Source organism: Molossus molossus, unplaced genomic scaffold (assembly GCF_014108415.1).
Source record: "Molossus molossus isolate mMolMol1 unplaced genomic scaffold, mMolMol1.p scaffold_m16_p_21, whole genome shotgun sequence".
In the NCBI taxonomy this organism is placed as follows: domain Eukaryota; kingdom Metazoa; phylum Chordata; class Mammalia; order Chiroptera; family Molossidae; genus Molossus; species Molossus molossus.
The window spans coordinates 7052834-7065423 of NW_023425357.1; the positions used below are offsets into that span (position 1 = coordinate 7052834).

The following is a 12590-nucleotide window of genomic DNA, read 5'->3' on the forward strand; positions in this document are numbered from 1 at the left end:
CTTCCTTCCCTCCCTCCCTCCCTCCTTTCTCTCTCTCTCTCTCTTTCTTTTTATCCTGACCTGAGGACATTTCTGCATTTATCTTCAGATAGAGCAGGAGGGAGGGGGGGGAGAGAGAGAGAGACACATCGACTGGTTGCCACCCACACGGCCCCAACCGGGACCGGGGACAAACTGCAACCAAGGTACGTGCCCTCAGTGGGAACCGAACCCGGGACTCTCTGGTCTGCGGGCCAATGCTCCAACTGCTGAGCCAAACTGGCCAGGGTTCTCATCGATATTTCTATCTCTCTCTTCCTTTAAAAAAAATCAATAAAAATGTATTTAAAAAATAAATAAGTGAATAAAAGCCAACTTTTGGTTTCATTGATTTTCTATGTTCCTTTTCTATTCTCCATTTCATTGATCTCTGCTCTGATTTTTAGGATTTTGTAAATATATTCGTTTTTTGTTAATCACACATCAATAAAGCTGGAAACAATAAAGATATACTTTAAAAAATAATAAACTCGCCCTGGCCAGTTTGTCTCAACGGTTAGAGCATTCACCCGTGGACCAGTGAGTCACGGATTCGATTCCAGTCAAGGGCACGTACCTCGGTTGCGATTTGTCTCAGGCCCTGGTTGGGTTGTGCGGGAAGCAACCACTCAATGTGTCCCTTTCACATCGATGTTTCTCTCTCTCTCTCCCTCCTACTCTATCTGAACAAAAATGAAAAAATGTCCCCAGGTGAGGATAAAATAATAATAATAATAAACTCTTAGTCGAACAATTGCATCATCTGGGTCACCTCAGGGTTGACATCTATTGATTGTCTTTTCCTTTGGGAAATGGTCAGGATTTTTTTAAAGTGATGAGTAATTTTGGATTGTCTTCTGGGAATTTTGAATATTATGTTGTGAGACTCAGGATCCTGTTCATATCCTGAGGAGAACGTCGACTTATTTTGCTATTTGTTTCAGCAGGGTTAAGTTCGGTGGCAAGTTTTGTCCTGTCTTCTGTGGGTGTCGTTTCCAAAGCCTTCGCTATGTTTTTTTGGGTTAGCATGTGCCACCCTGGGGTTAGTCTGTGGCGTGGGCAGTGGTTTATGTCATTGTTCGGTTTTCAAGGCCTTGCTGTGCTTCTTTGCATTTGTTCCCTGCTTGCCTGACTCAGAGGTGACTCTCCAGCATGAGAGCAGGAAGTTGGTACTTTGCTACTCTCTTCGAGGCACAGGAGCTCTGCCGCCTTACCCTCTGGAAACAGGAGAGTCTCCTGGTGCTTTGCTTTGAGTGCATGTTCTACAGTTCCATGATTTGGCTATTCATGGATCAGAGAAGAGAGGAAGAGCTTTGGCCCACATGGCTTGGTGGTCAAAGCGTCACCCATACATGGGAAGGTTGGGGGTTGGATTCCTGGTTAAGGGGCACGTACCTGGGTTGCAGGTTCGATCCCAGGCCCCCGTCAGGGTGGGTTCAGGAGGCAACCAATAGATGTGTCTCTCTCACAATAATGTCTCTCTTTCTCTTTCCCTCCTTCCCTCCCTTCCACTCTCTCTAAAAATTAATGGAGTCCAGCCGGTGTGGCTCAGTGGTTGAGCTTCGACCCATGCACCAAGAGGTCGCTGGGTTCGCTTCCCAGTCAGGGCACATGCCCAGGTTTTGACCTCAATCCCCAGTTGGGGGTGCGTACAGCAATTCTCTCACATTGATGTTTTTTTCTCTCTAAAATTCAATATATATATGTGTGTGTGTATATATATGTGTGTGTGTATATATGTATGTATGTATGTATATGTATATGTGTGTATGTATATATGTGTATGTATGTATATATGTGTGTATATATGTGTGTGTGTATATATGTATGTGTGTGTGTATGTATATATGTATATGTGTGCATGTATATATGTGTGTGTATATGTATGTGTGTATGTGTATATATGTACGCATATGTATGTTTGTATGTATGTATGTATGTATGTGTGTGTGTGTGTATATATATTTTTTTTTAGGAGAGGAAGAGCCCTGGCTTGTTTAGCTCAGCGGTTACAGCATCAGCCAGCAGACCAATGAGTCTCAGGTTTGATTCCTTTCAAGGGCACGTACCTCACTTGCAGTTTGTCCTGGCCCTGGTCATGTCATGCGGGAGGCAACCAGTTGATGTGTCTCTCTCACATCGATGTTTCTCTCTCTCTCTTTCCCTTCCTCCTGCTCTATCTGATGATAGATGGAAAAGTATCCTCCAGTCAGAATTTTAAAAACAAGAGAGAGAGAAAAAATATGTGAAACTCATCCCCCATTATAAGTTATTATTCAAGTTTTAACTTAAATCCCCAGTCTGATCACTATTGTGTGCTTTTTGAAGTCCTCAGATTGCCTTTTGTATTCTATCATGAGATCTTAGCTGTAATCCGTGGGAGAGATTAGCTGTATGTTGTTGGCTTACTCTGCCTTGGCCAGCAACGGAAGACTAGTGACAGTCTCTTCATAATTTTTGGCACTTCATTCTTCTAAATAAATTGTAAAATCTTGTTAGCTTTCATGAAAAATTATGCTGAGATTTTGATTGGAATTTCAATGACTCTTTAAATCAGTTTGGGGGAGAAAGTCCATGTTTACAGTATTCAATATTTATATCCGTGAACATGGGATAATTTTGCATTATTTAGGTCTGTTTTAATGTTGTTTAGAGTTATTTCTTTTTTATATTTTAATCATTTTTAAAATTGTTGATACTATTACAGATATCCCCCCTCCCCCTCCTTGCTCCCCTCTGCCCAGCTCCTGCCCCACTCCAGGCCTTCACCACATTATTGTCTGTGTCCATGGAGGTTTCTTTCTTTCTTTTTTTTATCCTCACCCAAGGACATTTTTACATTTCTTGGTCAGATAGAGTGGGGGTAGGGGGGAGAGAGAGAGAGAGAGAAAGAAACATTGATGTGAAAGGAACACATCGAGTGGCTGCCTCCTGCACGACCCAACCAGGGCCAGGGATAAACTGCAACCAAGGTACCTGCCCTTAGCGGGAACCGAACCTGGGTCTCTCTGGACCACAGGCTGACGCTCTAACCGCTGAGCCAAACCAACCAGGGCAGAGGTTTATTTCTTGATGCCATATAGTTTTTGTTGTTATTGTCAGTGCTATGTTTCTTTTTACAAAATCCACTTTCTGTGTATTATCACTGTAGAGATATTTAGGGTTTTTTCAATATTTATTTTTTAGATAAATTTTTATTGAAGCATATATTAAAGTATACACAAATCATAATCATATCTAGATAAATAATCACAATGTGTGCATACCATCCTGGCTTCTGATACCATGCATTTGTTTTGCTTGTTCTTGAATTTCATATAAATGGAATTATATAGTATGTTCTCTTCTGGGCATGGATTCTTTCATTCAAAATTACATTTTTTTAGGTTCATCCAGATTGTTGTGCTTATCAGTAGTTCATGCTTTTATTGTTGTATACCCCCGATATACTATCACTTATCCATTCTACTGTTGAAGGATATTTGGGTTCTTTCCTAGTCATTTATTGAAAAGAATGTGCTTTTTCTACAGCTTTGCAGTGCCATCTTTGTTGTAAACCAGGTATCTGTCTATGCATGAATGTGTTTCTGAACTCTCCTAGTGGTATTCAAAGAATGTTCTGTGATAATGCAGATGTTCTATATCTGTCCTTCCAATCCATGTGTCCACTGAGCACTTGATATGTGGCTAGTATGATTGGGGAACTAAATTGTCAATATTATTTAATTTTAGTTAATTTAAATTTAAATGGCCATATGTGGCTAGTAGCTACCATATTGGCCAGTGCAGCGTATTGCTTCATTGATCTATTTGTGCCATAGATACCTATGCCAAAACCATAATCTCTTAATTATTGTAGCTTCATAATTAGTCTTTGTTCCCCATTGAGATTATATTAACCCGTCTAGGCCTTTTGTTTTTCATGTACGTTTTAGTTTCTGCCTGTCAATTTTTACAAAAATCCTGCTGTGATTTTAATATCAAATTGGGGACAATTGACATAGATATACTATTGAGACTTTCAGTTCATGGTCATGTTATATTCTTTCATTTATTTAGGGCTTCTTTATTTTCTCTTAATAATGTGCTAATAGTGTGTGTGTGTGTGTGTGTGTGTGTGTGTAAAGGTCTTGCTCATCTTTTATTAAAATTATTCCTAGGCATGTGTCTTTTGGTATTACTGTAGAAGGTATTGATTTTAAATTATTATTTTCTAGAAGCAGGCATATTCTTGGTACTTTTTCCAGGGTAGAGACTCCATGTTCTTATCCACATAAGGATAAAAGGGTTGGGGAAGCCTCAGGGGAATTTGTAAGATTAGTCTTGTCTTTCCTTAGCTCATACAACTAAAGTCTAAAGTTCTTGATGTCCTTAAGGTCAAGAAGGAAGGAGGCCCCATCCCTGCAGAAGCAAGAACTAGAGCCTACTCAGGATGACGAGCGTTAGTGAAAACATGGAGGTCCAGAATGAGGATTCCCAGATGTCAAAATGTTCAGATTCCACACCCGTGATTTCTACCACCTCAGCTTCCGAGGCTGCCACATCTGAGTTGTTTACTGGGGAAATGAGTGGAGAGGAACACACCTTTGACTGGTGTGATGAAGATAATGATAACACAATGGAGACCATAAACAAAAATGAGCCAGAGATTGAAGTCACCGATGACCGACCATTCTGGGCCAATAAAATTGAGTACCTCCTGGCCCAGATGGGCTACTCTGTTGGGCTGAGCACCATCTGGCGCTTTCCTTATCTGTGTTTTCACAACGGAGGTGGTAAGCCTGGGTACCAGGAATCTTGGACCCATGAAGGAGCAAGGAACCAGAGGCTTGTCCTGGCTACTCAGGGGCCACTGAGATGTGTAGGGGCTGAGGATTTGGTACCCTGAATGGGGCAGGAGCCAAGTATGTGAACACCTAGAATCTTGGGAGGGTGGGAGCAGGATATCTGAATACTTGGGTTCTTAAGGATGGGGGGGCTGGAAGTCTGGGTCAGGACTAGGAATAGAAACTAGGTATCTGGGTCTTCTAGAAACTGGGGGCTAAGGGACTAGGCACCTTGGACTGTGAGGGATGTGAAAATAGTTGAAGCCTGATGCCCTTGGCCCTGAGGGAAGTCTCTGGGAGGGAACATGTTTTGCCTGAACTTCCGAAAAAGCCCAGGCACTAAAAAACCAGACGGTCCTCAGAGCCTCTCCTGAATCCCCTGCACAGGGAGTTTTCTCATCATCTACATCATTATGCTGTTCTTTGTCGGGGTTCCTCTCCTCTTGCTGGAGATGGCAGCTGGTCAGAGGATCCATCAGGGCAGCATTGGTGTGTGGAAGGTCTTCAGTCCCTGGATTGGTGGTGTGGGGTATAGCAGCTTCATGGTGAGGAGCCCGGGGTTGCCCAGGCCTACCCTTTACACCCCACCCCCATCCCAACACTTGTCCCAGAATGGATTCCATGATTTCACTTCCATAGGTCAAGTTCCTTCAGTTTCCCAATCCTCTGTCAAATCCCCTCCCTTCTGCTGGCCTCCCTTTCTTTCCCTGCCTCCAGCACTCTTCATGGTCCCTAGGTGTGCTTCATCGTGGGCTTGTACTATAGTGTGCTCATCACTTGGAATCTCTACTATTTGATTCAGTCTTTCCAGTCTCCACTGCCTTGGGCATTGTGCCCCTTACTGAGGAACTCCAGTGATTTTGGTGAGAAGAGAGGGAAGAAAAGGACAAGTGGGAGGGCTGAGAAAAGGAAGGGGAATGAAGAAGAAGAGGATCATTGAGCGAATAGGGATGAGCAGGCGGTTGATGAAACGGGATTGGAAGGAGTGGGTGGAGGGGAAGAAGGGAAGGCACCTGGTTTTGCAGTGTCCTCCATGGCCAGTTCACCTCAGATCCTGAATGTACACGGACAACACCCACCGTATACTTCTGGTACCGGCATGTATTGAAGGCCACAGATGAAATTGAGATAGGTGGGCTGCCAGTCTTTCATCTCAGTCTCTCCCTCTGTGTGACCTGGTTCATCATCTGCATCTCCATAATCAAAGGGCTCAAGTCCACTGGGAAGGTGAGCTACCCTCTAACTTACTAATGTGATGGACTCCCTTCTACCTGAGACCCCTAATATTCTCCCAACCTGATGCCCGTAGGTCTCACTCCTCCTAGCCAACCTCTCACTCCTCCTAGCCAGAGTTTTGATTCCCAGTAGTTTGGTCCTACTAGCATTCCAGCTTTTGTCTCCACTGAACTCTCTTTTTGAATCATGTTTCCTACCCAGATGCTGTATGTCTCAGTCCTCCTTCCCTACATCATCCTTTTTTGTGTCTTTACCCGGAGTCTCATGCTGCAAGGAGCAGATTTTGGTCTCAAGAGTTTGTTGGCTACCGAGGTGAGGTGTCCCCCACCCTTTAGTCCCTTATTCCAATAGGGGTGTCAGGAACAGTCTGGTTATCAGTCTGGTAGAGGTGCTCCCGGCTCCCCCTTTCACTCCCTTCTCATCTTCCGTCTCCATCACAGTGTACCTCTCCCCTCTTTATATTCTAATTTTCATGGCACTTCTCCTCCTCAGGTGTCTGCCCTCTACTCTTTGGAAGTGTGGCGCCGGACAGGAAACCACCTCTTTTTGTCCATGGGCTCCGGCTTTGGCAGCTTCACTGCAATCAGTTCATACGCCCCTCGGTCCAACAACTGCATCATGGATGCTTTTGCTGTGGCCCTGCTCAACCTGGTTACCTCAGTGACTGCCTCGATGTTTGTATTTGCCATAATGGGCCACTTGGCCACACTGAACAATGAAAAATGTTACCTGAAGTGAGCCCAATCTTGCAATATGGAGAGCATTACAAAGACCTAAGTTTAGAAATAGCTCATAGAACTCCAGCCTAGGTCCCCATCCCTCAGGGATGTTGGCTCAGTCACTATGGGTCCCTTAAATTGGTGCATCCTAAACCTTAGAAACACTTGAATCTCTCTCTCTCTTTAAGAGCCGCCTTTCTAAACTAGGAAAACCCCAAAGTTGGATGTTTTCAAAAGTGTATTCACCCCATTCTTAACTGGAGACTGCCATGAAAAAATTAGGGGATACCTTCAGCTGAATCAGTAGACCCCCCCCCAAAGAGCCCACAGCACCAGAGCCCCCATAGCCTATTCCCTATTTTATTCTTGTGTGGCATTCATTTCAAAAATACTGATCAGACATTTATTTATTTATTTTAAATCTTCACCCAAGGAGATTTTCCTATTTATCTTCAAATAGATTGAGAGGAGAGAGAGAGAGAGAGAGAGAGAGAGAAACATTGATGTGAAAGAGACACATCAACTGGTTGCTTCCCGCATGACCTCGACCAGGGCTGGGGGCAAACTGCAACTGAGGTACGTGCCCTTGACCAGAATCAAACCCGCGACTCATTGGTCTGAGACCGATGTTCTAACCTGTGAGCAAAACTGACCAGGGCTTATCAGATATTTATAAAACATCTCTTATCTACCAATCCCTGTGTTGAGTTCTGGACAGAGCCCGTGGTGAATCAGACCATCATCCCTGCCCTCAGGGGAATCACAGATACTTTTGAAGAAGCAGATACTAAATAGATCATTACAAATTAGATGATAACTGATAGTAGGGATGATGAGGACACACAGAGGAGGGAGCTTCTAACTTCCTGGGGCAGTCACAAAAGGCTTCCTAGTGGAGGCAATGCTGAACTAAGCTTATCTCTTGACAAATAACCAGTGTTGGTATTATTTCAAATAGTTTTCACAGACCTATATATAAAAATATACCATTTAAAAACGTTGGATCATGCCCTGGCCAGTTTGGCTCAGCGGTTAGAGCATCGGCCTGCAGTCCAGAGAGACCTGGGTTCGGTTCCCACCAAGGGCGCGTACCTCGGTTGCAGTTTGTCCCCGCCCCGGTTGGGGTTGTGTGGGTGGCAGCCACTTGATGTGTCCCTTTCAGGTCGATGTTTCTCTCTCTCTGTTTCTTCCTCTCTTTCCCTCCCACTCTATCTGAACAAAAAATGAAAAAATGTCCTTGGGTGAGGATAAAAAGTAAACATTGGATCATATTATACTACTTTCTTTTTTTTTAATCAAGTTTTTTTCTAATATTTTTATTAATTTTTTTAGGTAGAGAGGAAGGAAGAGGGGGAGAGACATAGAAACATTGATGAAAGAGAAACATCGACTGGCTGCCTCCTGTACACCCCATACTCGGGATTGAGCCCCCAATCTGAGCATGTGACCTGACCGGGAATTGAACCCACGACCTCTCGGTGCATGGGATGATGCTCAGTCCACTGAGCCACACTGGCCGGGCATATTATACTACTCTCTGCAACTAGTTGATTTGACCTTATGAAAATAGATTTTGAACAGCTTTCCATGGCAGTAGATAGAGTTCAATGAGCTGAGTAAGGATTTGTAGGGATTTGCCACATGGAAAATGGGTGTGAGGATTGCACTGGGGTAGACTGAATGAGGTTGGAGTAGGATGGTTCTGGGCAGAGAGAACATCAAGTAGCAAAGATACTGAGACAAGAGAGTGTGTGGCAAGTTGAAGGTTTAATAGTTGAGTATAGAAGTGTCAAAGGTGAAGACACTCATGAGTCAAGAGGTTGGAGAAGCCAGCAGGTCAGGAGCGCTGAAGAGCTTCTATGTAATCCTGAGATTGTCTAGGAGGAGGTAAGGATCCTAAAACCCTTCGTGATACTGTAGGAAAGACCCCTCCAGGGGTCCACTTAAGTCAGAAATTTTCTGGCCGCACACAGACACCTTTGTGAAAGTGGATTGTGAATCAAGACTGCAGTTTCAGTACAGGCTTTACTTTGAACCAGATCAGAGGCTAAGCTAGTTACCTTTCTTCTCACCAGGATATAAGAGAGAAGTTATCTTATAGGCTCAAATGGTTTTATGTGATTCCACCCCTGCCCCCAGGAATGCTGAGACAGTGAAGAATCTGGTCACTACTGGTGTGCTGTCTTCTGACCTTCGGCTCCCAGAGAGTCTGTATCAGCACATGAGCTACAGCTACCCGACATGGTTTGGCAACCTCCCTGCAGGGGCCAAAAGCATGGTCCGACCCTATTTGTCCAATTGTGACTTAGCTGAACAATTCAAAGAGGTAGATAAGGGTTGGGGACTGAGCCCTAGAGTTCTCCTCACATCCCTCAGTACACTAGAAACGTCAGCTCTCCTTAGGTGTCTGTAGAGTAGGGAGCTACTCTCCACAGCATCCTGGACAACCAAGACAAGGTTGATAGTCTTTTTTTATGATCAGGCAGTTGTAGGCTCTGTAGCACCAAGCACTAGACTTCATACAAGCCCGTTCAGCCCAACCCAAAAGAGTTGCTAGATCTGCAGCTGTTGTAGGAAGAAGTCCTCATGTTTCAAGGCCAGAAGAGTATAATAATGTCTACTGACAGTGCTATAGATAGTTTCCCAGGGGGAGGGGACAAAAACAGAGTTAGGACTCTACAGACTGAGCTCTGACCCCTCCCCATTCCTCCCTTCACTTACAGGTTATGAAGGGGCCAGGCGTGGCCATTGTGGCATTTACCGATATTGTCTTTTCGTTTTCTGGATCCACCTTCTGGGCCATCATCATCTTCGTGTTTCTGGTGACCATGGGGCTGAGCACCATGCTAGGGATCATGCAGGGCATCATTACCGCTCTCCAGGACACCTTTCCTTCTTCTAGGAAACACACGAAGCTGCTCACAGGTACTCCGACCTATGACTCCACTCTTCCCTATGGCCATTGTTTAGCTTAACCCCACTGGGACTCCGACAGCCCAGCTTGAATTCTAACCTTGATCCGTGTCTGGTTATTTTCCCCTCCAGTGAGTGTCTGTGTGCCTATGTTCCTGGGCAGCCTCATTTTTGTGAAGCCCTCGGGCAGCTACTACGTGAACATGCTGGATGATCGCTGGGCATCTCTACCCCTCTTCTTCATTCTCATCTTGGAGAACATGTCCATGGCCTGGATCTATGGGGCCAGGAGGTGATGTTCCAAGCCCGGGATTTCCTTCCACGCACCCACACAGCCGGGGTCCCTAAGGAGCATGGGCCCCTCCTGCTCTCACCAGCAGGTCTCAGCCCAGGACTGTATGGACTGCTCCCAGCAGGATGGGAAGGAGAAAGGCATGGGCTGGTTTCTGGAGAACATACATGAAAAGTGGCAAAGTGGTGAACAGTCTACATCAAGTCCTAGGGTCTCCTGAGCCCTACTTTTATCCAGGAAAGCCTGGACATCTGAAACATGTAACCCCTTGTTTCTGAAAGTATGCTCTATGGACAAGCAGCATTCACACCGCCTGGAAGCTCATTAGAGATGCAGCCCCTCAGGCCCCACCCCAGACCCTCGCACCTGTAGCTGCATTTTAACAAAAACACCCTAAGTGATTCCCATGCACACTAACATTTGAGAAGCACCATGTCGTCCAAGGTGGCGTTTCCAGGTGATAGTGGTCCTTGGCATCAGTTCATTCATTCAGTCACTCATGCTCGAATACTTCTTAGGGCCTCCCATGTGCCAGTCAGGCCTTGTGGTGAGTACTGGAGATACTGGGATAAATTATATTTAGTTTCTTCTCTCAGAATCCAAAGAGCAAGACATCGAAGCAGATCCTTGGGTAGGGTGGTAAGCCCATGAGTAGGCAGCCAAGGGCACTGTAGAAACACAGGTGGTTAGCTGAAGAAGACTGAAGAGTTAAGCGAGGAGGGGTTGCCTCACCAGAATCTAGACAGATGAAGGGGAGTTTCTCCAGGGAGAGAGAGATGGACATTCTAGGCAGAAGGAACCTGACTTGAATATATAACAGGTTTAAGAAGGTATACCAAAGACAGCTGAATATATGGGCTTGAAGAAACTATATTTAGAAAGTTGGCTTTCATTCTGAAAGTGAAGGGGAACAGAATTTTTTTTTTTTTAATCCTGGGGCTGGGATATAAATTGGCCCGAGAAGCGATGAATTAGAGGTAAGAAGACTGGTTGGGGGATAATCAGGAAGGTCTAAGAAATGTTAAGGGCTCTCCCCATCCCCCCAAGGCTGGGTAAGGCCTGAACAACCCTTCCAAAGCCTTATAATCCTTCCTCCCAGGTTCCTTGCAGACTTGATTATCACCTTGGGTCACCCCATCTCCCCCATCTATCGCTGGCTGTGGTGCTTTGTATCTCCGTTTGTGCTGCTGATCCTGTTTGTAAGCACCATAATTAATCTACATCTGCATCCCATCACTTACCTGGCCTGGAACTCAAGCATTGTGAGCCCCCTGCCACAGATCCCAGACCCCACTGGGGAGTGGGGACAGACTCTTCAATCCACTCTTGCCTCCGGGACTCAGTCATCGTATTCCCTGGGAATTCAGCTCTCTCGTGTTTTGCCTTGGTTTCCCTCATACCCCCATCTTCTGCATCTCACTTCAGAGAACCCGGGCATTCTAAACTGTCCTTCCTTTTCTCCACAGTCAGATGAAATTACCCTAAGTTATCCATCATGGGCTAAAGTCTTGCTCGTATTGCTCATTGTCGTTACCATCTTGCCCATCCCTGCCTACTTCCTGTACACCCTCTTGAAAGTGAGTTTCCCAGCCTCCAAGAAGAACAGCAGTGCCACAGTTATCTTTAAACACGAAGCTAAAGTGGAGAAACCGATACCCCGTCCACGGCTTCATGTGGGACAAAACCAAAAGAAGATGAATAAAAATAGATAACCAGAGAAAAAACTTTCTGCCATGTGAGCAATTCCTCTAGGAAATAAAGACTTGGCTCATTTGGCACGACATCCATCACTGATTTTTCAAAACGGACCTCCCTGGCTGGCAGGATGGCTTAAAAGAAATAAATGTAGCAACTGCTAATGTAAATGGTCCCAAAGAGCTTTTGTTTTTCTTGACTGGGAAAGTTTTTCTGGCTGATGGGGATTAACGTAGTCATTCCTCACATCTCCCACACTCTCCCTCACCAGACTGGTGTTCTTTCCCTTCCGGTATTTGACTGATGTGGCTGCTGACACTGCTTCTCCTAGGCTGCCTCCCCCTTGCAGTTGGTCTGTGTAAAGTCCGGTCCCTATGAAACTGGGGCAAAAAATGGTGGTGGTAAAGTCAGTTCAGTGAAAATTTAGTTTTGTCATTAAAAACAAATCAAAACAGCCCTGGCCGGTTTGGCTCAGCGGTTAGAGCGTCGGCCTGCAGTCCAGAGAGACCCGGGTTTGGTTCCCACTAAGGGCACATACCTCAGTTGCATTTTGTCCCTGGCCCTGGTTGGGTCGTGCGGGTGGCAGCCACTCGATGTGTCCCTTTCACATCAATGTCTCTCTCTCTCTCTCTCTCTCTCTCGCTCTTTCTCCCCCCCTCCACTCTATCTGAACAAAAAAAAAGAAAGAAAAGAAAAGAAAAGAAAACATCAATGGATGGGTTAAACAAACAATTAGAAAAGTAGGAAAGGAGATAAATCTGAAGAAGTTATAATTATGTAGCCCAGAGAAACTATGGCATTGAAAATATGAGATTAAGACACATGGAGGATAGTGAAAGAAAGTCCAACATACATCTCATAGGCGTTTCAGAAAGAGATCATTGGAAGAAT

The 12590-nt window shown here is 45.0% G+C and overlaps 1 protein-coding gene across 1 annotated transcript; it reads left to right on the forward strand.

Annotated features, from left to right (window-relative positions):
- The first annotated feature begins 4450 nt into the window (after nt 1-4450).
- On the forward strand, nt 4451-11716 carry LOC118638246 (orphan sodium- and chloride-dependent neurotransmitter transporter NTT5-like). Its single transcript, XM_036273912.1, has 11 exons — nt 4451-4793; nt 5232-5389; nt 5581-5707; nt 5896-6071; nt 6282-6392; nt 6573-6814; nt 8939-9125; nt 9523-9724; nt 9845-10004; nt 11104-11266; nt 11471-11716. The coding sequence occupies exons 1-11, from the start codon at nt 4451-4453 to the stop codon at nt 11714-11716; spliced, it is 2115 nt and encodes a 704-aa protein (XP_036129805.1).
- Nucleotides 11717-12590: the final 874 nt, after the last annotated feature.

Bases quoted from the DNA above. Each gene is read 5' to 3' on its own strand.
- LOC118638246 (XM_036273912.1), top strand. From the start codon at position 4,451: ATGACGAGCGTTAGTGAAAACATGGAGGTCCAGAATGAGGATTCCCAG. The intron at 9,126-9,522 runs GTAGATAAGGGT...CTTCACTTACAG, and splicing joins TAGCTGAACAATTCAAAGAG to GTTATGAAGGGGCCAGGCGT. The intron at 10,005-11,103 runs GTGATGTTCCAA...CCTTCCTCCCAG, and splicing joins TGGATCTATGGGGCCAGGAG to GTTCCTTGCAGACTTGATTA.